The sequence below is a fragment of the Cricetulus griseus genome, chromosome 7, assembly GCF_003668045.3.
Source record: "Cricetulus griseus strain 17A/GY chromosome 7, alternate assembly CriGri-PICRH-1.0, whole genome shotgun sequence".
Classification (NCBI taxonomy): Eukaryota; Metazoa; Chordata; class Mammalia; order Rodentia; family Cricetidae; genus Cricetulus; species Cricetulus griseus.
In genome coordinates this window covers 62,178,021-62,205,508 of record NC_048600.1, presented here as the reverse complement: position 1 = coordinate 62,205,508, position 27,488 = coordinate 62,178,021, and the positions used below count along the sequence as shown (strand labels likewise).

General features: G+C 39.2%; 1 protein-coding gene across 1 annotated transcript in view; it reads left to right on the top strand.

Annotated features, from left to right (window-relative positions):
* The window catches only part of Sgcd (sarcoglycan delta), a 382,102-nt gene that overhangs the window by 5,466 nt on the left and 349,148 nt on the right, over positions 1-27,488 (top strand). The window contains exon 2 of the mRNA XM_027427680.2: positions 16,612-16,800. Within this exon, the coding sequence (XP_027283481.1) occupies positions 16,612-16,800 (189 nt within the window). The remainder of the gene's footprint in view (positions 1-16,611; positions 16,801-27,488) is intronic.

Genomic DNA, 27,488 nt, shown 5'->3' with positions numbered 1-27,488 from the left:
TCACCTTTGCTGCCACATGGAAAAGGTGACTGTCTTCATTATTGCTTCAGATTCCTGTTGCCAAATGTGAGCCACCTCCTCTAAAGAAAAGCTTGTATGCTATGGCCCCTGACCTGACTCTCAGCTGGGCCTGTGGAATTCAGAGGATTGTGTCACCATGGTTCACTTCTTATATAAATCCCGTGAGATTGGTTTGCTCACAACTCTTTGCTGATGGCTGTACTAATGCTTGGGGTGTGTAGGTGGCTGTGGATACAATTGCTTTATTCTTCTTGTTTTAACCAAGAAAGCAGTGCTGCCTATTAAAGCAAGAACAGTTCCCTGATAAAGACAATACTGTCAGGGAGCAGACTCTCTCTGTGCAAAACACATTTCCAATTCCTTCGATAGGATCAGACTCCATTGTGAACACCCTGACTTCCACAAGATGTGTTTGGAATGTCTGGAGGCCCTGTGACTGCTTGCCAATGTTGAAGTGGTCGGCCACTAATTCTGTTTTCACTGAGCTCAGAGTTAATAAGTAGCAGGGTGAACTGCCTTCTTCAAGCAGATCCTTATACAGTATCCGCTGGAAGTACTCTGATGGGGGATGTGGACAGGGTATGATGTATTTCATGAGAGTAGATTGCTGGAGGACAGAGCGTCTGGGAAAAGAGCCTCATTGTTCTTCCATTCCAGTGTGTCCCTATGGCTGTCTTCTCTCTTCTCTTTTGTCAAAATCTTTCTAGCTCTTTCCCTCTCCTTTATTTATTTAGTGCCAGCATCACACCCCTATATTTTGTTTTCTCTCTTGATGAGTACCTACCTGTTTATCACAGCATCTGCCTTGCTCTAGGGGGCTGAGTGCAGCTAAGAGGTAAGTCTGGACAGCATAACTTTGGCAATGTCATGACCAACATTAGTTCCAAAGCAGACTGTGCACTTGAGAAAAGACTGTTGCCTTGCTCTTCTATGTAAACAAGCTGCCCACAATATATTCCATATTGAGGATCCTCTAATCAAAATCCACGTCCTGTTCTATAAATTCATTTAGGCTCACAAAGTGTTTTTCTTTGGATTTGCTTTGTTGAGACTGGGTCTTAACTTTGTAGCCCTGGTTAGCCTCAAATGGCTGATGGCATGAATAGGCCTTAGAATGCTGGGATCATTCTAAGCTGTGCTTAGCTCCCTCCAACACACACTTTTCTATTCATTTACTGAGCTATCTCCTAACATAACATGTGAAAATCTGAGTGTCCAGATGATTCATTAAAACAAAGGATAAGTGGTTGTTGTCTCACTTGTGTCTGTGGTCTCACTTGTCATGGCACCATGGCAGAGGGGTTCTTCTTCCTTTGAGTGGCCCATGCCTCCTTCACTCATTTGTGCTACCAATGAGTGACAATATGTGTGGCTCAATTCTGTTTGCCTCAGCAGAGTTTCTCAATGGAACTCTGGAACACAGTGACTCAAAGGATCCTTCTCAGTTCTCCTGAAAGTAGAGCTCATTGGATGGAAGTTGGGGTACCATTAAATTGTGGCTTATTTCTCTACAAGAACACCGTTGTGCTGGGTTGAGTATCTGATTGAAGAGAGATGCAAAAGCTAATATCACATGAGTGGCAGCTGAAGTAAGAAGCTATAAACATGGCAGAAGTCAGATGAATCACTGTATCTAGGAGAGGGGATTGTTTAAGAAAGGGTGTGAGGGGCTGGGGAGATGGCTCAGTAGTTAAGGCTAAGTACTGTTTTTTTGCAGAGGACCCGACTTTGTTTCCCAACACTCATGTTAGGTGGTTTACAATCACCTGTAATGCTGGCTCCAGATGATCCAATATCCTCTTCTGGCTTCTGTGGGTATCTGTATTCACATGCAAATATACCAGCATAAATATACATGCAAACATACATAATTTGTAGAGAACAATTTTTAAAGATTTATTTATTTATTTATTTATTTATTTATTTATTTATTTATCATGTATACAGTGCATGCCAGAAGAGGGCACCAGATCACATTACAGATGGTTGTGAGCAACCATGTGGTTGCTGGGAATTGAACTCAGAACCTCTAGAACAGTCAGTGCTCTTAAGCCCTGAGCCATCTCTCCGGCCCCAGAGAACAATTTTTTAAAGGAAGAGCATGAGAGGAATTTGGAGAGTGATAGAAATATGTCCTATCATATTTTCAAATAAGCACAGATGTCTAAAACCATGGAGCTCTCTAGTTACTATCTGTATGTATTTAGTTGATAGACATAAATGCATTTGTGAATGTGTCCACCAACTCATAACATGGATGCAGAATGCTTCACAAAAGATATAACTTTTAATAAGTTTTTATTTTATTTTGTGTATGTGAATGTATGTACACCACCTTCAATGCAGATATCCACAGAGACCAGAAGAGGCTGTCAGATCCCCTAGATCTGGAGTTACAAGTGGTTGTAAGCTTCCTGTTGTGGGTTCTGGGAATAGAGTCTGGTTCATCGGCAAGAGCAGCAAGCTGAAAATGCTCTTAAATATTGAACTACCTCTCCTGCCCCAACTTGTAACTTTTACTGTCATGCTTGTATCTGTAAACTTCAACTTTTTATATAAAATGAAATGATTGAAAATGAGATGAACATCTCCTTTTAGACTATAGATCTCATTTCCGGCATCACAGGTAATAGCTGAAGATCTTTGCCAAATAGTTGTCAAGGGAGAATCCACTGACTCAATGGTAATTTTATGGAACCCCCAAATCACTATAGAAAGATGCATCCATTTTCTAGAGCTGTTTTTCATGAAGCTATAAAAATTTATGGGTTTGAGAGGGTTTACTTCACATGAGAAAAATATCTCTTCTTAGAGTAACGTTTACTCTGTCTGAATTATATATGGTCAAATATTATTGATCAAATATTATTTTTGACTTAAACTTAATAATATCCATTGACAAATTCTAACAAAGATGATTTTTTTCTTTTTTAACTAAATTTTTCACTTATTTTACATCCCAACATCAGTTTCCCTTCCCTCCTCTCCTCCTGTTCCCTCCCCCCTACTCTTCTTTGTCCCCTTTATCCACACCTCCTCAGTTTCTGTTCAGAAAGGGGAAGGCCTCCCATGAGTATCCACAAAGCATGGCATATCAAGTTAGGGGAGGAATAAGCCCCTCCTGCCTTTAACAAAAATTATTTTAAATTATATTTTAATTAGTAGTCATGATGGCCTGGATGGATATTTGCCTATATCTGGGAGTATTTTAATAAGGTGAGAATAGGTTTTTCAACCAGGGATTCCTTACTATCTTATTTTCTCATATATTGCATGCTGATCCTGTTTCCCCTCCCTCCTCCCCTTTCACTCCTCTCTTTTCTCCCCCCTCCTCCTACCCCATCCCCCATCCACCCATCTTCATAGTCTCTTCAGACAAGGGCAGATGTCCCATGGATATCAACCAAACAGCATATCAAGTTTCAGTAAGTATAGGCATCACCCTTCTTATTAAAACTGGTTGAGGCAATCCAGCATGAGGAAAGGGGCCTGAAAAGCAGTGAAGAGTCAGAGACAGCTCATGCCCCCACCTTTAGGAGTTCCACAAGCTGCATTAGTGGTATAGTGGTGAGCATAGCTGCCTTCCTTATTGTCTTAATGGGCTGAGTGACTTTGGGAAAATTACTAAACCTCCCAAGTTTTCAGTTGTTTTGCATGTCTAACTCAGATACTTATAGTCATATGCTGTAAAGGTTAAATCGGTTCAGTAAAGCATTTAAAGCCAGGTGTGAAGACATGAGGCAAGAGGATTGCTATTAATTTGAATTCAGGTTGGGCTATAGTCATAGACATTGGAAGAGCATGCCCAGGAAATCAACTGAGCAGGGCTCATAGGGGCTCACAGAGACTGAAGTGGCAATCACAGAACCTGCATGAGTATAGGCTAGACCCTCTGCATATATGTTACGGTTTTGGCTTGATGTTTTGGGAGTAGGCTTAATGTTTAGGGGAGACTTTGGACAATGGGAGTGGGGCTGTCTCTGACTCTTTTGCCTGGGTCCCTTTTCCTCCTACTGTTTGCCTCGTGTTTTTCCTTGTTTGATTGATGTCTCTGTGAGGACTGCTCCTTTCTGGAAGTCAGGAATGGGGTGAAGGAAACTGGGAGGATTATAGGAAGGGGAAGCTGCAGTCAGGATGTATTGTATGAGAGAAGAATAAATAAAACTTTTTTTAAAAAAGAAAACTAAATGTCTAGAAGTTTCTATAGCATATCAGAGCATATGCAAGTACTTGCTATAATTTATACATGTTTTACATTAGGCAGCTCGAAGTTTTGTCATGCTGCATCTCTGAATGCCAGAAGGTGTGTGTGCAATAGCTTAAGAACAGGGAAAGGAAACAAGATTTTAAATGGGAAAGTCTGAAGCCTGGAATTTCTGGGAAACTTACTGTTTCTCCCTTTAGCCTACTTTTATTACTAACTACTCTGTGACCTTGATTAAGTGCTTGCACACCCCAGCGGGGATCCCCATCCCGGAAAGAACTTTTTCTCATCTACTGGGAAGGATGGGAACTTCATGTTGTCCATAAACCCTTCAAGCTTTGGGTCTCACTCTCCGATCTGAAGTTTGTGAGTCAGGCTCAACATTACCTTATGGTGCAGCCTGGTTCTTGAGCCAAGGAAAAGCTCTGGGAGCTTAGCTGTGATTGTCTTCCTCTGGCCTTTGTCAGAAATATCTATGAGGATTTAGAAAATACTGGGCCAGTGCAGTGGTGGGCACCTGGTGAGCTGAAAAGATTCCCAAGACAGTAGCCATGACAGATGGACATAGCTTCCTTTGCTTATACAGATGACAGAATTAAACCTGCAGTCAAGCTTTTGATGACTTGTGTTCAAGAGTATTCTCACACATTCATCTCTGGTCCTCAACCTGCAATATCAGGTATCACATTTAGATGAAGTCTGAGTTCTTTATAAACCAAATCTCTAACAGTTCTTGAGATTCTTTAAAGTCTGCTCCAATACATTTATAAGACTATCCTTGATCTTTCCTCCAAATCATTCATCCCCTATCAAATATAAAATATAGTTGTGTTTCTATGTTGGCTGTTTCCTCTATCACCACTTATTACTGCCACAAGACTATGGAGGGGGCTTTTATGTTGCTTATTGATGTAGTCCAAATACACAGAAGAGTGCCACAGAAGAACCTGAAGTAAAACCTGGAATTGGCAGGTGGTGGCAATGCTTATGAACATTTAAATGCATTCCACACACCTTATGGTAATTCTTAGTGCCTTGCTTTGAGTTCAGAGTGAGGTTTTTGCCTCGCTCTCAGTGTGATACAAATAAAGGATGGTCTGAGTCCCATAACTTACTAAATTCTACTGGGGTTTCTTGATGATATGTCAGCATTTCTTGGGTCCACTATTTCTTTATTGATGAAATGGCTTTTAAGATTATTAACCTCTCAGTAACTCCCAGGAATGGACTTATTCGTATGTCTGATAGTGACTGTACAAATGTATACATATATATCACAGATACCTTTCTGTCTAAATAAAGCAACATCAGTGGCGTTTCACACTTTCACTCTCCAGAATGGTAAGCATTGATGTACACGATTGTACTCAGCCATCTTCTGGTTCATTAGAATTAAGTATGCTTAAATGCAAGTTTATTTGTTCTTACTACTTAATATTTATATGCTAGAAACTTACCTGTTTCCAAGTGACCAGCATTTTCGAGAGTCTGTGTTCATTTCCATGTATATGTAACTGCCTACTCCTCTTTCCCTGTCTGGGACATACACCTTCTGCCCATAAGCGTCATGCTTCTCCTCTGGGAAATGGCATTCTCATTCCTCATGATGCTTTGCCAGAACCCTTACATGCTTTTGGACTCCTGAGGTTTCTCATGCAGCAGAGGGGTCCATTAGCTGCATTTCCCCAACTGTCTCCCCATACAGCATGTCTTGTCCCTCCCTCCTATATCTTCATAGGTATAGACCTTATCACCTGACCCCAGAGGGATCCATTTTCATGGGCCAGACTCCAGGCTTCCACTCTTATCTCTGACAGCCACTTGCCTAGGGCAATGTGGTCATCTCATGCTCACATATTGCTTCTGCAGCGGTGGTTTACTGTTGCAATCAGTATCACAGCTAAGCTGACTACAGCTTGTACAAGCCTGCACAGCCTCTTAGCAGCCTGTACCCACACTTGTTTTCAATTTCTCCATGGCCTTCCATGATCTAATGAACCCACCCCAAGACACTTGCTGGTTCTCCTTTCTCTATGGGGGTTCTGCCCATGTCCTTCTGCTTATTAACTTGCTCATTCATATTTTTGCCTCCAACCCCTCAATGACAGAGGGCTTTCCTGGGAGGAGCCCTCTAACATAAGCAGAACCCCAAAGGTCAACCATCTGCTGCTGCTTCACTTTTTCCTTCATGAGGTTGACAGCCAAGGATATAGAGATGAAGTTGCATGCTTCTTTGTATATCAAACTTTCTGTTGTGGCAGAGATCCAGATGTAACTTAAAAGCAGGGAAGATTTATTTGGGCTCAAGAATTTAGAGGTTTCTGTCATGATTGCAGGAGGGGGTAACAAAGGAGAACATCACAAAAATGGGAAGCAGGGATAAAGCTTGTCTCCTGTCTCTCCAGTGGATAGGACGGTACTGCCCACATTCAGGGTGGGGCATTACTCCTTATGAACCCTTTCTGGGAACAAGTTTCCACAGACACGCCAAGAATTGTGCTTTTCTGTTAAGAGTTTCTCAGTCAAATCAAGTTGATGATCAATGTTAACCATGGCCATTTCTTCCACTAAGATACAAGTTCTTTTAGAGTTTCAGAGTCAGCCTGGTCGCCTGGTGTCTGCACAGTGTAGAAACTGCCAGGCATTGGTTTAAATAAACAGAGGAGGGCGAAAATTATGCAGAATAGCCTCAGTTTTCATATCTAAAGAAACTAACATATGTACTGTGAATCCATAATTTTAAATGGTACAAGTGTTTAAAGGTTACATTCTGAAAGGAAGTGCTGTGATTGTAATTGTAATACCAGTACTCAGGAGGATCAGGATATCAAGACTAGCCTTGTCAACACAGGGAGTGAGGATTAAAGAGTAGCCTGGGCTATCTGAAACTCAGTCCCAAAGATCTTAAATAAGTAAATAAGTAGATTCCTGTATGTTTTTTGTTGCTTAGATAAATGGGATAACTTAAATTTTGAAAAGTCTATGAAGTTAGCTCTTATTAGTATAAAAAGGCAAATTCAGATGTGTGTGTGTGTGTGTGTGTGTGTGTGTGTGTGTGTGTGTGCTTTGAACATATATACTGAATATGGCCTCTCTATGCATCGATCATTTCTGGAATGATTTTTTTAAGTCCAGTAAAGTGGTTGCCCTGAGGGAAATAGGTTAAAAGTTAGATGAGATGTTCTTAAGGGTCTGCTTTTTAAAACACACATATCTGCCTAATTTTCAATAAAAGTTGCTTAGGATTTAAATATTCCAACTCTTAGGAAGTTAAATGTAGAATTCCTGACTTTTAAATTATCCCAAATATTCATTTTAAAGGAAAATGTCATTTTTAATCTGTAAACACTCATTGGCTTTCCTGGATGAATTTTATGAGGAAAAAGAAGTTGATTATTATATCAAATATCAAAGCAACAAGTTAGTTACAATTTTCCAAAGTTGTGCCAGATATTAACAATCCAAGACTAATGTTTGTATGGCTGAATGAAAGCAATCCTTAACAGCAAACAGTTTTCAGTCAGAAAGCACAAAATTAACACGTCTGATGGAAGGCTGGCTATGCATGTGCGAAGATAATCCAAAATGGTTCATATGCCACAATCAGCTCTGAAAACTATAATGAGCCTGTACAGAAACTTCTGCCTGCTATTTATAAAAAATTCACCAGGAGTTGTACAATTCTGTAATTTGGGTTTGCTTTTTCATGTTACCAGAAATTTTGACATGAGGCATCACCCAAACACCCCACCTCTCTTGATTGGCATCATAGTCATTACCAAATAAGATAATGTGGTGGTTTTTATTTCTGCCTTTACCCCACCTCCATCATGGATGTGTGGTGCATATGCTGGCAGCTAGTCCTTTGCTACAGACTCAATGCCTCCTTTTTTCTGAGCTCACTCTTGTCTGTCCTTTGAACACGCCATTCAGCCATGTGAAACTTGCTGTGACCTGGTTGGAAACCTGCTTCTCTCCTGTTCTCACATTAGTTGTCACTTTGTCAGACTGGCCTTCTGTGACCAGGGTGTGTTGGTTGCCTCTGTAGTCTGTGAGGGGATCCTTCGTGCTCCCTTCCTGGCTGCACATTCTAATTCTTAGAGTTTCAACTGCTTGAACATTTGCTGTCTGCCTCTCTCGTCAAATTAGGTTGACAGAAGCACAAATGGGATCATTTTTTGAAAAATTCTTAAATTTTTCAAAAGATTGTGGCTGTAGATCAGTGGGGGAGGGTTTACCTCACATGCATAATGCCCTAGGTTCAATTTCCAATATTGCCGAAATAAGGATTATATCAAAGCAGATATTGTATTGTGAGTATATTCCTCAAACTGCATCTACACCCTCCCTTATAGAAGAAGATACTGAGAAGTATGATAGTCAGCCAAGTCAAACACCATTAACAAGTAAACTGCCATCCAATGCCATTGTCCTGAACCATCCCTGGTTAGTAGAGCTAACTGAGGCCCATCACATTTTGCATGACTACAAAAAGAAAAAAAAAGAAAATGGCTGGAACCTTGATCATGTCAATATACCTTTAAAATTAATTTCGTTGTTTAAATGCCATCACCCAAAGCCTTGTGTATTCTTACATTACAAATTATAAGTCAGACCTTTTAAATGTATTACAGATAACTCTTATACTTGGGAGGAAATAATGTTTTTCTGGTTAAAAAGAACTTGGTTGGAACTAAAACATAAACTGGCTTCTGCCAATAACAAATCACCATATGTAAACCCCTCAGAGCATGTCACCTGTATGTTTTTGCCTGAGAACTACCCAGCATCCTCTATCTACCAATGAAAGCCTGTGAGATAGACAATAAAGGATTTTCTCAAGGAAGTCCTTGGTACTAACCATATTTAGGAAGGACCAGCAACAGTAACATGACAGACCTTTCACCTGTGCTTGCTCCCTGTGTCTGGATGGATGTTGTCTTATTACAGAAGTGTACCCAACCCCATGAAGCTATGTAGCTTCCTTAAGTAGAGGGACAATGGTTGCAGTGTCTAAGTACTAAGGTTGGCCCAGACTCTACTAGTATTTATATTTTCTTTATCCATTCTTAGTTGAGCAATACCTAGGCTGATTCCATAACTTGGCTCTGTGGATAGTGCCATAATAAACATGAAAATGCAGGAATTTCTGTGGTGTGCCGACTTAGGGTCCGTTGCACAGCTGGACATTATAATAAGTCTTTTTGTAGTTTTTTGGAGGAACCTCCATACTGTTTTACTCAATGGCTAGACAAATTCACATGCCCAGAAGCCTTGCATAAGGCTTCCATTCACCCACATCCTCACAAGCATTGGTACTTGTTTGTAATGCTAACAATTCAGACTTGGGTGAGGTGGAATCTCAATGTAGTTTTTGGGTTTTATTTCTCTGATGTCTAAAGCTTTTGAAACAAATTTCATATATTTAATGGTCATTTGTACTTCATTTTCTGAGAACCATCAATTTATCTCATTTTCCCACTTGTTGATTTGAATTGTTTACATGTTTTTGATTTAACCCTTTTAGTTCTTCATGTATTCAGTCACCTAGTATGAGATTATGGGTTGTTATAACAGTAATCATTGGCTATTTATGCCTATCTAATGGTAAAGCAAGAGAAAGTTTGCTATATTCATTCCCTGGGAAACATAACTCTGTTGTACTTTATACTTGAGAAATAGATTAAGTCTACTGCATTTGTTCTTTAACAGGTGAACACTGAAAATAACCTTGTGAAAGTGGCGTAATGCTTTGGATTTAAGCCTCCCTGGCACTAGCACAATTGTGCTTTAGAAAGCCAAAGCTGTGTATGTTTTCCTCCCTTGCCCTTCAAGAGCTGCTTGTCGGTTTACAATTAGAGAGTATGTTCTAGTTAATATTGCTGTGACTTTAAGTTCATTTTCTGAAAAAACCTGCCATATGACATATTTGTGATCCAATTGGAGTTCAAGAAAGTTTTAAATTCTTAGGAAAGGTGATCCTGTGTTTAGAAATACACATCAAGAAGCTTGGTAAATACCAATGGAAACTGCTAATGCTTTGTGATTCCTTTTCTTTTTTTAATTTTTTAGTTTAAATTAGAAACAAGATTGTTTTACATGTCAATCCCACTTCCCTCTCCTTCCCCTCCTTCCCTGCCCCTGCAACTAACACCCTACCTATCCCATACCCTTTCTTCTCCCCAGGGAGGATGTGGCCTTGCATGGGGGATCTTCAGAGTCTGTCATATCCTTTGGGATAGGGCGTAAACCCTCACCCGTGTCAAGGCTGAGAGAGTATCCCTCTATGTGGAATGGGCTCCTTTTCTTAAATATTATATTCATTGAGAATTTCATAATGCATGTATACATAAATACAATGTATTCTGATCATATTCAGCCCATACTTCTCTCCTAAATCCTCCAAGATCCATCATCACACCCCACCTCCCAACTTCATGCCCTTCTTTTTAGTAACCCATTGGTCCCAGTTTGTGCTGCTTGTATATGTGTATATGTGAGACTAGCCACTAGAGTGTGGTTGATGTCCAGACTACCCCCTTAAAGAAAATTGACTCAATGGTAACACACACCTATAATCGCAGCACTTGGGAGGCAGAGGCAAGTGAATCTCTGTGAATTTGAGGCTAGTCTGGTATACAAAGTGAGTTCCAGAACTGCCACAGCTACACAGAGAAATCATGTATCGAAAAACAAAAACAAAAAAACAATAAAGAAAAGTGTCTCTACCTCTCCTAGTCATGAACTATCAATGTCTCCTCAGCTAGGGTTAGGGGCTCATGACCCCCTTCATTTCCATGCTAGGGTGTTAATTGTGCAGGTTTTATGAAGTCTTGTGAAGACAACCACAGATGCTGTAAGTTCGTGAGTATAGTGGTCCTGTCTTGTCTAGAAGACACTGTTAGTTGAAGATATTTCACTTAAAATCTTCTCCCCATATATGTAAGAAAATGTCCTAGGAAGCATATTTGGTTGGAAAAGATTTGTTTGTCTGGACTATTCACTTTTGTGGAGTTACTGGATGTACGATTATTATAGAAAGTAGAGAAAAGTTGTTAATCATCATCAAGCAATGACTATCTATTTTGTCACTATTATAGACACTGTTATAAACTTTGCAAGGTTATGGATTAGATTGGATTTCATATATTGCTGTGGTGTTTCATGGTCATTTCAGTAGTGCTAAAACTTCTCAGTAGGGTCTCTAGGGCCCAGCCTCCTCTGTCTTCAGCCACTGTTTGAACCCCATCTCAAGCCTATTTCTGCCTTAACTGTCTCAAGCCAGATCGGTGGCTGCGTGTGCATCAGAGTGCTATCTGGGCTTCCCCCTCACTACTTAGGATGCTTCTTAGTCCTACTTGCACTTTTCCCTCTGATTATCCACCAAGTCCCAGCTAAGACATTACATCTTGATGGAATTATTTGTCAGTCATTATAAAGTGATTATAAAGTGATTTTTGCACCATTTTTACATACAGTAGTTGTATGATATAGGCACTTAATATTATCTCTTTTGTGTCCTTACACGTCTACAATGTCCCTCCACTGTTTTGACTGTAAGCTTCATGAGTCTCTGTGCTTCCTGATCATATATTTAGAACACAGTAGCACTTATGGAATCTGATCAACACTCTAGAACTATCTGATGAGCAGACAAATGGATGTACAATATTTGCATAGATAACTTTGATATGGAAACTCCAGTTAGAAGATGAAACAATTTTATCTTCATAGAGGTACAAAATTAACAGATAACATTGTGTGCTTGTCTCTAAGGGGAATAAGAATATTGGGTTATAACATGATCTTGGAAGGAAGAAGCAGAGAAGAGATCTAGGAAAGTCAGTAATCAGAGATGAATAGAGTAGACTCTGAGCCCACAATCTCATGAATGCAAAAGAAAAAAAAAAGAAACAGAAAGAAGAATTCCAGGCAGGAAGGGAAGTTGGCACAACACAAAACTTCAAGGTCTGAGAAAAATGAGCAATAAGAAAAGTCCAATGTAATTTGAAGATGGATGTTTCTAATAGACCATTTCAGTAGATGAAATTGTCACAACTAACCAAAGATACAAAAAGCCTGGGCATTAATGAAAATGAGAAAACAAAAAGAAAACAGAGAAGACAATGAAGAACTTATGACTAAATTTACTGGTATTCAAATACTATTCCTGGGTTCTATTAACTCTTTTGCTTGTTTCTAATATGTCTAGTAAATAATAACTCCTAATAACAATGGTGGTCCTGCCAGGTTTTTATTTGTATATGGATATTGTATAGGAGATGATCTGGTAAGTAGTTAGGAGCCAGTAAAGCTATTATAATGTTACCTGTTGCTTTAACAGCTAATGAATTTGAGATGGCAATAAAATAGTCACATTCATTTAAAATAGATTTTAAAATTAATAAAATTCTAGAATAGGGTGCTAGGGAAAAAACGCTTCAAGGACAAAATGCTTCAAAAATGTATAGGGTTGTGAAAGTAAAGAGAGGAAGATGTTGACCCAGAGGAAAGCAGTGGAGACAACCGGGGCCTGGGTTACATTTTTATTTCCAGCCTTGATTTATGCTTCAGGGCATCCCTCAATCACTGCCACATAAGTTTGAGGATTTTTAAAAATACAGATTCATGAGACACCCCAGAATTCCTGAATTAAAATAGCTTGATGTGGGGCCAAATAATCTGTATTCAACACATTTTTAGAGTGATTCTTAGGTTTCCTCAAGCATGGGAACTTCATCCAGTGGGACATTTATACTGCCTTGCAAGATCCTTCAGCAGGTAGGGCTGTGGGTGAGCCAGTCCAGTCAGGTCTCTTCCAGGGACTGAGCCAGGATGGTGAGTGTCAATGATTCAGACACCCCTCCAAGTCACCAGAGAGAACCACACTGAGTCAGGAGATATGTAGAAGCAGAGTCTAGCTTTATTGCATCAGGCAGTTACTTATATAGGGTTGAGGAAGTGGGTGGAGACCTCAGGATGGGGTGAGGTGTAAAGGCCAATAATATCTCACCACGTTAGCAATAAATGGGCAGAGGCAGTTTTGCTGAGACAGGTCACCAAACTCTAGCCAGGCTCAGGAAGTTCCACTAGGCCTTTTTAGGCCCAACACTGCCTCTCCCCTGGGTTCATGGGACAGCATTGTCTATGGTTCTGTCTTGTCCTCTGCTCTATGTGGGGTGTTTTAGGGGTGAGGCTGTGGGAAGACCTTAGATTTGTGAATGCAGAAGCTTAAATAGTTTAGTAACTTAAAAAAAAACCCTTAAACTTACATTAACAAACTTATGTTAGACATTAATATGTAATTAGAATGAGAAAAGAAATCATTAGTTTTTAAAGGCAATATTGTAAAACTAAAATAGAATTATTTGTAATCAACTATACCACATAAATACTTTCTGGTCACATAGTTTTCAAATGCCTGTTATTTGACAACTGTTCACCACTGGAATTTTGTATACAGATAGAAGGAAGATAATTGCCTATCATGACAGTTTTGACAGGAAATTTTAATTATTGATGGTTGTGATACATAAAACTTATAATTCTACATAAGACTATCTGTTGTATATGACCTGTAAAGACAAGTATTCTAATTAATTCTGTTTTCTGCACAAAAGGAAAACTAGATTGTTTGTAAGAATAGGTAGTAAATTGAATAATTTCATGAGTAGAGAATTTTTGTTTTGACTAGGTTTCCATGAAAATTGAGCTGTAGATTTCAATTTTTACTCATATCAAATTTCCTGTTGCTTCTGGCATAGCTCTTCATTACTCTCCACATATTTAAGGTGCTGCCCACTGTGGGTCACTTTACCTATAGTGTCTCCTTTAGGTCCAATACTGGTGTGTCCCCAACTGGCATGAGTTGAAAGGAACATCCCCAAAACATACTCCCAATAGTAGAAGAGCCATCAGTAATGTACCTACTGCTGCAAGCAATGTAAATATATTCTCTACTACCCCAGTTGTATGAACTTAGTTCAGTTTCCTCTTAATTGAATCTCCTAGGTACCTGTAAGTTCTACAAAACCCCAATGTGAAGGAGCTTTTCCCAGTGAGAACTTGAAACTTCAACTTTATTCATTGGATCTTAATTATTTTTCTAAGAAGCAATGAGAAGAAAGACAGATTCAAGCTTGTCTCCCCCCCTTTTTTTTTTTAGCAATTAAACATATTTGGATTGTTGGTAAGAAACAAATATCCTCAGCTTATACGAGTTCCCCAAAGTGTCTGTACCAGGTGACTCATATTAGTGACAGTAGTACCTTATTTTTACCTGGTAAAGCCTTCCACTATCACTTGCCCAGGAAGTTCCTCCCTGCCTTTCCTGCTCTTGATTCATTTTACAGAGTTGGAAACTGAAGAGTTGGGAGCATGGTGGGAATAAAAGGCCCCATGCCAATCAGAGTAGACCATTAAGTTGTATAGCAAAAGATCTGAATTCTAACCCTATGATTTGACAGAGCTTTAAAATCTCTGGCCAGTCAATAATGGGATTGATTTAAAAAAAATCACTGCTTCCTGTGACCCAAAGCATTCTTTGAGGGTGTTCCAAGGAGCTCTGCATTCTTGATTATATTCTTCATATTTAACATGATAGTCACAAGATTTTATCTGAACATGGTTATACTATGAAAAAAGTTTTAAAGGGGAAGCTATGTTTTCAGATGCACTCAAATATTTATAATCCTCTGAGCAGCTTTTTTTTTTTTTACAATGGTCTCCCTGAGCCCCAGGTTCTAACATTGAAGACCAGTAACTGTCAATTGTTAGGTTTCTTTTGGATTTTGATGCTTAGTTGAAGTTGAGTGAGGATGTTCCAGACCAATAGCATTCAGACTTGTCCCTTATACGGTAGGCTATGCTGTTACTGATTACTGGGTAAAAAAAAATCTTCTATTGTTACTTAAATAGATTCTAGACTCCTTTAGAAATAGCACAGATGATTTTGATGTGTATTCCCATAACTGAGAGTTCCTCTTCAAAGCCCTCACTATATTCTGTCAACTTACAACTATGTGTATTAAAAAATTCTTGATATTCCTATCTTTACTCTCTTAAGTTTATTGAGCATATCTTTCCAACAAGTGATCATTTCATACCTAAATAAATAGTGATACTCTTGGTTGTGGTGACTCATAAAAACAGCATAAGTGAGATAGCAGTGTCATTAGTTTCTCAGCACTTACCTCCAGATGTCCCACTGGTCAGAACTGCAGGATTCATATGACAAGATGCTTATGTCACTCATCTCTCTGATGTCCCAGAAGTCTTATAGTCAACTACAGAGGCTTAACATCTGTAACCCTCATTCAGAAAACTAGCAGACTGAAATCAAGGGACCTTACAAATATAACTGTAAGGCTCTGTGAATGTTTCCTTGCTTCATAGAATGATTAAATGGAAAATAAAGTCTCATTTCCTTCAGGCTTCCAGGGCATTCTTGCTGCTTCTTTTTTGTTGTTGTTTTTGTTTTTTTTTGGGGGGGGGTTCTCCCGAGACAGGGTTTCTCTATGTAGCTTTGTAACCTATTCTGGTACTCTCTCTGGAGACCAGGCTAGCCTGGAACTTAGAGATCTGCTTGCCTCTGCCTCCTGAGAGCTGGGATTAAAGGCGTGCGCCACCAACAACCGGCTTCATTCTTGCTAATTCTGATTGATGTTAGTGCATAAAAATACCAGTGAGTGATGGCTCTGTTGCAGCCCTATCCCCCACAATAATCTGTGATTTATAGGAGAGTTATTGGGAATTTAGTGGTAGACTCTAGATCATCTCATAGCACAGAATTAGTCTTTGACAATTCAAATACAGTGGAAATTGACACACACTAGAGAAGGGTTTGGTCACTATTCTTTGTGAAGGTTTAGTAATCATCTGGAGTTGTGTCTACAACACTCTTTTTACCTCCAAACAGAGAAAAGGTTTAAGTGTCTGCTATTGCAGGCAAAAGTGTTGCATTTGAGCCTTTTTGTTTTTAATGCTCAAAGTAAATTGCCTGAGTAATCATTTTTATGGTACACTTATGCAGTATTTGGGTTAATTTATGAGTTCAGACTAATTCTATATTGTACCCCAGAAATTTGGTAAGCTTCTGAATATCTCATTCAAAACACAGTTGGGATTCTAAGAAATCTTTAGAAAATGCCTTCCCTTCAAAGAAGGTGCCTTATACTCACACCAGTAAAGATGGTTGCTTCAAATCAGGGGACCGAATTGAGCACCCTGGAAAGCCAATTTTGTCCGGTGGAAACAGACTTTAGAGTTGTCAGAAAGGTGGGAATGTACTGCCAGGAGCTGACCATATCTCTTCATCAGTTGATTCTCCTGATTTTTGCTTCCCTCTCTCAGTGGTTTAATGCTTCTCTTTGCCTGGTTTGTTTCAGATGCCTCAGGAACAGTACTCTCACCACAGGAGCACCATGCCCAGCTCAGAGGGGCCACACATTTACAAAGTGGGGATTTATGGCTGGAGGAAAAGATGCCTGTATTTCTTTGTCCTGCTCCTCATGATTTTAATCCTGGTGAACTTGGCCATGACCATCTGGATTCTCAAAGTCATGAACTTCACAATTGTAAGTAAAATTGCATAAATGTATTATCTATCACTGAAGGAAAGGGGAGCATGGAGCAAGAGAGCAAAGGAATGTGGGAAAGTTGTGTCCTGTGACCTGCCATTTGAGCTCAATTGAATTCCTGTTCAGGTTGAGTATGAAAACCAACTTTTCTCTAACCTCAGTCCTTCTTGGGCTGAGAATCCAAATTTAGAGTCATTTCTGTCATTTAAGGTGTCTTGTATGTCTTCCCTCCATCATGATAATGTTTCTGCCTCCTCTGGTCTTTAAGCACTTAAGGAAATAACTCAGAAGGAAATGAAGTATAAAGTGAAAGTATTTGTTTTCACCAAATTTACTAGCAATGATGAATCCTTTCATTGGGCAAGAGTTGAAATATGCAAGCACATTTGAGCTTAGAGAACCATCTCAGAACACTAGCAGGCAAATTACACCTGTTTGTCCATCACTGTGGCTCACTGAAAATATCTAGTTTGGGGACAGAAGTCTTTTCTGCTATTGCATGGGTCAGATGGAATTGAGAGGAAACCAACTGTATTTCCTTGTTTTGTTTTGTTATTCCTCTAAAGAGACATATATGTTTTGATAAAAACTCTTGTTTCTGGTGCTCAGGTTGTTTCATAGATCAGGCATTGACTTGTTGGAATTCAAGGGAAAAGAAGACTGTTGCAAAATAACATGTGTGTATTCTGAGGTCTTTTAAACTTAGTGATTCGAGTCTGTAGAATCAATATAATTAACTTACTAATGAGAAGGTCACAGATGCTAACCTGCTGCCCTGGGAATACATTTTCGCCTTCTGATGTCAAAAGTTAATGGACAGGCAATTAAACAACTCCTTATTGATAATGAAGTCATAACCAAGTGAAATAGTGAGATTTTTCTGTGACAATCACAACTATGGATATTGGTGTTTGTGGTGTTTTTTAATCACAAGATTAATTTTTGTGCTTGGCTTGCTCAGGCTGCATCTGCTGTTTTTTCTGTTTTTTTTCCCTCCATCTTTCCTATCTGTAGATGACACACCTTGATGCTTTGTGGCTACCTTTATGCATCTCATGTTATATTTACCTCTCCAGAGGACAAGTGCTTGCATGTGTTAGACTTTATGCACACTTTCTCTGTGTGTCTGTGTCTATCCCTCATAGTGGAGCTAGCTGGTCCTGGGGTTAAGTGTGGTGTCTGAAACCAAGGCTAGGGATACTGCTGCAGGCTTAAGAATGGACCATCCTTCAATATCCATAGTTAAAGTTTAGAAACGTATAATCTAAAGTTGCCCTAATGTTCCATAGCTCTGTCTTGTAGGAAAATGTTTCAGTTACTTCATAGAATACAGAATAGCCTCCAGTATTCCAACATCAATTTTGGAATTCAGACTGGTAAATTTCATGTGCTGCTGTGAGTTCCAGGTCACCAATTCCAGAGTGTTGGAACACACTATGATCTGTTTGTATATGATACTCAATACATACATTTTGGACCTTGGTGTTCTTTATGAACATGCAATGTTTAGAGAAATGTTTAAGTAAAGAGAACAGCAGAACCAGATTGTATCTAGAGATTGCAAGTAAGGATGCGATGGAATAGTGAAAGTTTCTAGCAGTTTATGTGTGAATGGTGGCCTTTGCCCATTTTGTTTGGTTTGAAGCTCAGGCAATTATAATTGACCTTTATTGACATTCATATTCCATAGTAAAAATGTATAAACTGAAATAGCTTTTACACTAAAGTATTAAACATGAGAAGACTTGCACTTAGACATAGTATAGAGAGCAATAACCCAGGACATTTAAAGGGTAGAACTCATAAACCTTGCCTACTAGCTAATATGTCAGGGTTGAGGGCTAAAAAGATAATTTGGAAGAATTTCTGTGGCTAATAAGAGAGTTAGATGGCTAGGCTCTGAAAGCATACTAGAGTATATGACTTCCCCAACGGAACTTAGCTGAGGAACCCTATGCTGATTCCCTCCTAATGCTGCTGGAGGCTAACCTCTCTATTTCCCCATTTTTGTCTGGTCTGACACCTAGCTCTAAAATGTGAGAGATTTATGGGGTGGGGTGGAAAGTAAGAGCTCAAACTTTAATACTTCATTATTAAACAAATATGACTTGTAGAGTACGCTTCATATGACTAGATTCATAGAAATGAATACAGATATATAGAGAATACCCTGGGTACATGTGAGCTTGGAGAGCAGTGTGACATTAAGGTAATAATCTATATGAAATCAACTATTTTCCTGTAGTTAACTAAATTGAGTGCCACATTTCAGAGTCCTTAAAGCTTCACCACACCAAGTACTTACAGCAGTGAGAATAATGCCACTATTAGTCATAATTGACGCTTTATAACAGTAATGCATTTGAGCAAATAGAACTCAAGTATTAGAAAATTGGTCTTGCCCTGCAAGTTAAAAGTATATTTTCTCCATTAGTCACATCATAAAACATATTATCTTAGAATTATAATTTTATGGCACAAATAATAATTTACTGACAATGAAAATCTTGCAAAAATAGAATGAGGTGTTAATCAATGTTCTACTGGAGAATAGGAGATGAGAGAACAGTGGGAATCAATGAGGTGGCATTGCATCATTTTATGAAGAGCTTATAAATCTTATCAATCAAAAAGAGTGCTCATTTTATATGCTTGAATTGTTTAAAAATTGGGGGTCTGGGATATTTTACATTATAAAACCCGTAGCATACAGCAAACTATGAGGCTGGTGTCATTTCTAAGGGCTTGGCAATTTATCAAACATTGAACACTGGGGATGTTTGATTTGGTGTCAGAGTTGTGTTCTGCTCCACCTAAGGATGCAAGTTCTGTGGAATAGCTGTGGTTATAACAACCTAAACTTACAAATGGGTTTTCCCTGTTTAGGAATAAATCCAAAGATAAATAATTTTGCTTCCCTCTGATTGTGGCACAATACCCTTGTGCCCATGACTGGTCAAGAGAGTCTGGCTCCAATTCTCAATTTCCTCTACTTTGGAAAGTACATGCTTTTCCAATATCAATACACCCAGAAATCAGACTCTCTTCATTAAGTACACTTTACGGGTCTACTCTGTTCTAGGTACTGCTCATAACACTTACATTTTTGCAGTGAATTTCCAAAATAATCACATAAATAAAATAGTTTTAATCCTTTGTAATACAAAAGAGCCCATGCTTCAGAGAAGTTAAAGGACTCAGTGAAAGATGTATGGCTAGTGAGTCCAAAGGTGGTGTTTGACCTCAAAATCCACCAAATAGTTCCTACTTTCCCTAGCTGCTTTGTAATATGGCTCTTCAGTAAGATTCCGAATCTTCAGAACTTAATCTTGGTTTGCTTTCTGGTGTCACAATTTCCTTTGCAATCTAAGGAATCCTGTGACATTCTCTGTTTAGAATTGGCAGTTGGCAACATTCACTCCTTGCTTCACAAGATTGTCACAGGCAGTGGGTGACCTTCTCTGGGCACTGCCCTCACTCTTTACTCACCTTGTGCTGAAGTGACTATCTAGTGTGCCATATGCTAACTTGAGGGTCCTGTCCTTGTGTAGCAGCATCTGTCGCAAAGGAAGGCTCAGTGCTGACAACAGAATGTCACAAGAGGCTCCACACAATAGTGTAGTTGTTGAGGTTTCAGGCTCTGGAAGCAAACATTCTAATTATAGTTCTTGCTTCTGCCACTTACATGTGGCCTTTCATAAATTCCAAAACTTCTCTGTGCTGCCATTTCCCAGAGGTCACACCAGGACATACCTCACAGAATTGTTGTGAATGTTAGAGGAGGTAGTGGAGGTAGTGTTTAGAGTTCAGCCTGACAGAGAAGTAGTTTATGAATGTGCTTCATGCCATCAGCATAGTTTTTGTTTGTTTTTTGCAGGCTCCATCTATTCCATAGTACTACTGTCACTTGCAAATATAGCTTAACTTATAAGATATAACCTATCCAAGTTATACTGTATAAGAATTTTTTTGTCATCCTACCATAAACCAGGGTCATCTGGGAAAAGGGAACTCCATTTGAGAAAATGCCTCTATTAAATTGGCCCAAGACAAGATTGTGTGGATATTCTCTCCATTCGTGACTGTGAGAGGTTCAGCCCACTGTGGATAGTGCCACCCCTGAACATGTAGTGCTGCCTTGTGTGAAGAAAGCAGATGGAAAAAGCCATTGCTAGAGAAACATAAGCAGTGTTCTTCTGTGACCCTTTCTTGAGTTCCTGCTAAGGTCCTGCCCTGACTTCTATCACTGATGAACTGTGATGTTGAAGTATAAGATAAATAAATAAATAAATAAATAAATAATAAACAGACAGATAGACAGAATGACTTATTTTCCCAGTTGCTTTTGATAGCAACAGAGAACAAGCAAGTGCATAGATTATCACAAACTTTAAAAAGGAGAGAGAGAGATGCAGTAACTTGGTTTGAGATGGCAGACTAGGGATTTGAAGGCAAGCTAATGTAACCTTTCTCCTCAGAACTCAGGATAGAGCTGAGTGTTTTAGCCTCTACATCTTTCAAGGCAGATTCCTGCTTGAATATTTCAATTCTGTATTTTGCTCTTTGCCTTAGCATGTGAAGTATTGATCTATGAAAGACTCTTGCTTCTGCCAACGCATTTTAGAAGCCATTTCCTAAGATCATAGCCTTGAAGACCTTCCACATAGTACAGTATTGATCATCTATTCTATACACCATCTTGGAGCATAGTGCTTAGTAAGTAGCAAAACTGAAAAGGTGTAGGACTCATTGATAGCTGGCATGATCTCTTGCCCCAATAAATGTAAAACTAGATGAAAAGGGAACCATGGGAGTCTCCTAGTCACACACCTCATTTTACAGATGATAGAATCAAGGAGGATCATGAAACCTCCTGACCAGACTTCAGCCCTCTGTTTGCCCTGGGAACTTCTTGGGCACAAAGATTATATTCTATTCAATTTTTAGCTTCATCCCAGTGGCTTATACAGAGCCAGCTTTCAGTTAGTGTTTAGTAATTGTAAATTTCCCTCTTGTTCATGCACAGAAATAACACCAAAGCCAAGTACCCAGTCATTTGTAGTAAAGTTAGTGTATAGCTCTCCTGAGAGTCTCTTCATTGACCAAAATTCCAAACTCCAGAACATAGGTTTTGCTGATCATGTAATACATGAATTTATATTTATTTATTGAATAAAAATTTCTATAGAATTTACTTCACAATGTTCCTATAATATTCATAAAAACACTAAGAGATAGGCACTCATATTATCCAGGTGCAATAGATGAGAAAGTGGAAGCCTGAAGTACAGTCACAAAGCCAAGGTCACACAGTCCAGTGAATGGCAAAGCTAGGATGGGCTTGGAGAGAGTCTGGCTTGGAGTGTAGTCTTAATCATTACACAGGGCTGACCATTTTCCAAGGGCTATTTTTCATGAAGACAAATTGAATTTGTTCAGTGTGATGTCTCAAGCATGATTTATTTACCCTAAAGTAAGATAAAGATCCACTGAGGGTCACAAGAAGGTATTCTAATACTTGTAAATTGGACACATTGTAAAACAGGGAAAGCCAGGGAGAATGGCCAGTGCCTTCCATAACTCAGGCCAGTGACACCTCATCTGTTTTGGGAAGGCTCAGAGAACTGTGACCTAGTCAAACTAACTCAAGCAGAGGGGAATGAGGACACACATTAGCAGGAAGGAGAAGGGGATCTATCTTTTGGGGATTCAGGATGCCAGTGAGATGTTGGCTAAGCGCCTCCAATCAGTGGGATCTTGTCTTCTTGAGATATGCCCCTCTGCTTGCTTTCCTAGACCAAAGCCATCAGACTTGCCTTGGGAGATTGATGTAAGGCATGGTTTTCTCCATTCTCCCCATGCTACTGGTGAATTTTGTGTCTGTCTACATTTTCTGTATGCTTGTGACTTCAGTTTGCATCTGACTTTGAAATACCTCTATGAGAAGCCATTTCCTTTTAGTCTTCATGTCTCCCTATAAAAGTCTCTCATCATTGTTCAAGAGACATTCAAATGAGCTGTACTATCCCAATAAGTGTTGTATGTCTCAGTGAGTTTGGCTTGCATGCCCATAGAAATAATCTCATGCCTTAGCCACAATGGCTTGGAAAACCTAAGTCACTGGTTTGTAGGGACCTGCCACTTGAGCAGCAAGGTATGGATACCCTTGCCTTTATCAAGGTCAGATTTGAAAATCTTACCTACATTTGATCTTCTATCCATGAATGAGTGTGTGTGTGTGTGTGTGTGTGTGTGTGTTATGCTATGCAATGCCTTCTTCTCATTCTTTCTCTGAAGTCTTCATGGCTTGAACCTGCATTCCCTCCTTTGTGTTCAGCTTCATCCAGTGTCAGAAAGCAGAAGACATACACACTGTTTATATTTATTTTCCTTACTGTTTTCCCTGTTTGGAGGTGAGTTCAGAAGACAGTTACTTGAACTCTTGATCTTGTCCCCTCAGCTCTGAGCATGTCTGTTGCTTAGCACATGCAAGACAGAGTATATTTATAGAATAAGTGAATGGGGAAACTTTATGCATAGACAGTCACTTTAAATTGAAATGTATAAAGATGCATTAATAGAACTTTATATGGCTTTTAAAATGAAGTATTGGTTGATTTATTGAGGTAGACAGATTATAAATGAAATGAGTGCTTGAATTTGATTATGAAGGGGTATTTTTAATGTAGGCATTCCCTCCCCTGTATCATCTGCCTGCTACATTTTAATTACACAAGGAAAACAACAATGGAGTGTGAAATATATTTGAAGTGGGATATTTTATTCTATTTAATGGGCAAATTTGCTCAGTAAATGGAAGAAAGTAATGTTATTGGTGTTTTATTTTTCATTTAACATTGTTAATATATCGAGTGTGAGAATAGCAGCCACCTCAGAGTGTAATCCAGCATCATTTGGGGACAGCGTAAAGCTTCCCAGGCTGAGTTCATCATCCATTCATCTCTGGTACCTTTATTCTTTGGCCTCTTTTTACCTATAAATTCAAACCCATCTGTCTGAACAATTGCTAAAAATACTATTTTAAACATCGTGGAAATTTGAATGCAGGAAACAAAACTCAAAACACCCCTCATCTTAAATTTCCTGTCAGTTATAGGGTATGACTCACTAATGTCATATTTAATTTTAAGGTCTTTGAAGCATTTTCAAGAATTTAGGGAGGACCTACATTTAAAATACCTCTTCATAATCAAGTTCATGCACTCATCATTTATGATCTGTCTACCTCAATAAATCAACCAATATGAGGGAAGAGTTTAGCAGTGTAATTGCTGCCAAATGATAGGAATCCAAATGGTTGTCTATCAGTCTCAACCTTTCTTCTTCTCCTCTCTTCTCCTCTCCTCTCCTCTCCCCTCCCCCCTCTACATATATGTGATTATGCATGTAGAACTCAGAGGTCAAACGTAAAGGATTTTCATCCTTTTTGTTTTTGTTTTTGAAACATTTCTCATTGGCCTTAAACTCACCAAAAAAGCTAGGGTGATTGCCCAGCATTGGAATTACAATTGCATACCGCCACAGGAAACATATGTACATAGATTTGGGGGAAGTGGATGCTGGTCCCTTGCTTATGGAACAGGCACTTCATTGATTGAGCTATCTCCCCAAACTTGTCAATTATTATTTCTTAAGCACAGGATTTGCATACTGTACCACATGTTTTATGGAAACTAAAGATTGTGACTAAATTGGTCTTTATGTGTTTATGTGTTCATATGTGTATAAACATGTGTGTAGGTGCCTGAGCACATGTGTATGTCTGTGTGCAGGTCAGAGGTCAGTGTTAGGTGTCATTATCAATTTATGTCCACCTTATTTGTGTATGTATGTGCATATGCACATATGCATGCAGGTGTGCTTACACATGTGTATATGGCACATGGAGGCCAGACATAGATGTTGGATGTCTTCCCCAATCACTGTCCACACAATTTTTAAGATAGTGCTTGTACTGAACTTAGAGCTCCCCAATTTAGCTAGGCTAGCTTTCCATTAAGCCCAAGGCTCCTCATGTCTATACTGTTCCCATGCAAAAATTGCAGGTGTGAACTGCCATGCCTGGATTTTGTACATGGGTCCTAGAGCTCAGGTGTGCATGCTTGCGCTTCAGCAACTAAGCCGTCTCCCCAGTACCCTAACGTGGCCTTATACTTTACTAGTTAGCTCATAATTTACTAGGGAAAACTAAAACATGATTCTGTGTTGCAGATAAAATGGCAAGTCCTTAAAGAAGCATGGGAGAAGACTCAGCTAAAGCTAGGAGGCATTTTGACAGCTTCTAGGTTATGGATATGCAGGATGGAGGGAGCATTTCCAGTGGGAGTCAGAAATAGAGATAGCAGTAGGATTGGCATCCAGAGATGAGTAAGTGAAAAGTGGTTGGTAAGTCTCACACAGGAAGTTCAAATGTCGGCAACCAAAGTGGGGAGGGAGGGCAGAGAGCAGGGGCTAGTCAACATTGTAAGCCAAACAGAATGCAAATTTCACACCTGAGATCAAACTGAGAGACTCCAATTCCAATGATGAACAAATCACTTTAGAATGTCATCCCATTACAGGGTTAATGCTCATGACCTTTGACTCTTCCTAGTTTTGATTGACTGCAAACTGGATTTTTATTGTCCTAGAATTGAGGAAAATAATGTTAGAAAATCCTCCTGAAAACATTTCTTCCATTTTGTCTCACACATGGAATTTTAAGTTCTTACTGGCTCCTTTATCGTGAACTCCAAATAATCCCAATCAGAAGTTTGGACCCCATCTCAGGAATCTGTCTCTCTTGCTGAGGCATTAAGTGATCAGATGAGAGAAGTTACAATATCAAGGGTACATTATTATAGAGGCTGGGGGCCAAGCTGAACTTTCTAGACTGAGGTGACACCATCTTCTAAGAAACCCAGATATTGTAACATAAAAATTTCATGTTCTCAATCACACTAGTTTCATTGCAGACGTTCAAAAGGTACATACACCTTGTAGGTACCATATTGGGAAACATATTACTCCATAAAGGCCTTTGTTTCCAAACTGGTCTAGTCTGCCCTAACTTTGGACTACCTGGTGAGACCTGTGAATATTTTTTTTCTTTCTTCTTTGTATTCTGCATAGTTTCTAAGACCTGGAATCATGGGATTAAGTTATGAAAAGAAAGAAGCAAAAACAAATAATGGAAAGAGAAGAAGAGTATTTCTCAGAATTTGGTTGTGGAATGATCAGAAGTAACAACCATACCAATAGTACCCGTATTTTTGCCTTTGTGCATCCTCTGTCTCTTCCCTTCCCTTCAGTATTCTAAACTGAGGAGATCCTGAGTCTGCAGTTAATATTTTTGTGCCTGTGAGAGCTATATAGACCTTTGGAGAGAGAAGACCTATATTAGAAAGGGAGAGGTGTCTGTGGTTCTGTCTAAGTTTTATTCTGCTTATCTGTAAACTGCGGTTTTGGCTACATAATATCTAAGGTCCTCCAATATCACATAGTTTCTATTTTTAACTATGGATTCCTCATGCTCCCTGACTCAGTGGAAATGATTTAAGTATTTTTATGTTCTGTGGAAGTACACGTGTGTAGTTCATGTCTGTGAGAGTCTGTGCTTGACCCTTCTGTCTGCTTTGGCAAAGATTTAAGACACTAAATGCTAGGGATTATAGATGCTGTGCCTCTTCATTCTGAATTTTAATATACTCAGTTATTTAAAGAATAGTTGATCTTGTTGCCTGTTGCTATACAGCAAAGTGCCCTAATTTTTTGTGGCTCACTACAGCCACAACTTATTTTCCCTATTGATCCCACAATATGCACTGATTTCTGTATTTCCTGATATCAAGTACTTGACCTGGACTTTGAGGGTGGAGATGGCTCAATGCTGGGTCTAGACTCATCTTGTAAGTACACTTACATATGTGTAAGTGGTGCTGCATGTTGGCTGGGATTTCACTGACCAAAACACCTACACATGCCACATAACTAGAAATTACTTTGGAATTACTCTCAGTGTAGAAGCTGGCTTCGGAATATAATGTTCCACTTAAGGTAAAAGGACATAGCATCATGACACAGATTCGGAAGATTAGCTACAGCGTTTCTGCTTTGTTGAAGACACAAATCAAGAACTGTCTCAATGTGTGGAGAGAGCATACACTTATCCATGGACAAGCTGCATTTTTAGAAGAATAGATTGGAATAGGAAACCATAATGGCATAAATGGTGGTTTCAACAGTAAGTTTCTGTGCTTACTTCCTGGATCCTGAGACTGTTGCCTAATTTGGCAAAGGATGTTAATTTGCCTAAATTAAGGATCTGGAGATGAGAATACACATTTTCCTTAATTGTTTGAGGCAGGGGTCCTCAATTTAATGACTACAGTCTCCTGACAGTGAGGCCATTGGAAGTAAATAAACAAACACTTGTGACCACAGACTCTGAGATTGAGTGGGTTGACAAATCGAGGGAATGCAATAGCTGCCAGAGTGTGTGTGTGTGTGTGTGTGTGTGTGTGTGTGTGTGTGTGTGTGTGTGTGAGATACCTACAGAACTGATCATTCTGAAGTATCTTGCCTTCTGCACCTTGGCAAAATGTGGGTCTCTGTTTTAGTCACCATCTGCTGCACATAGAAGCTTCTCAGATGAGGGTAGAGAGAGGCATTGACTTTTGGGTATT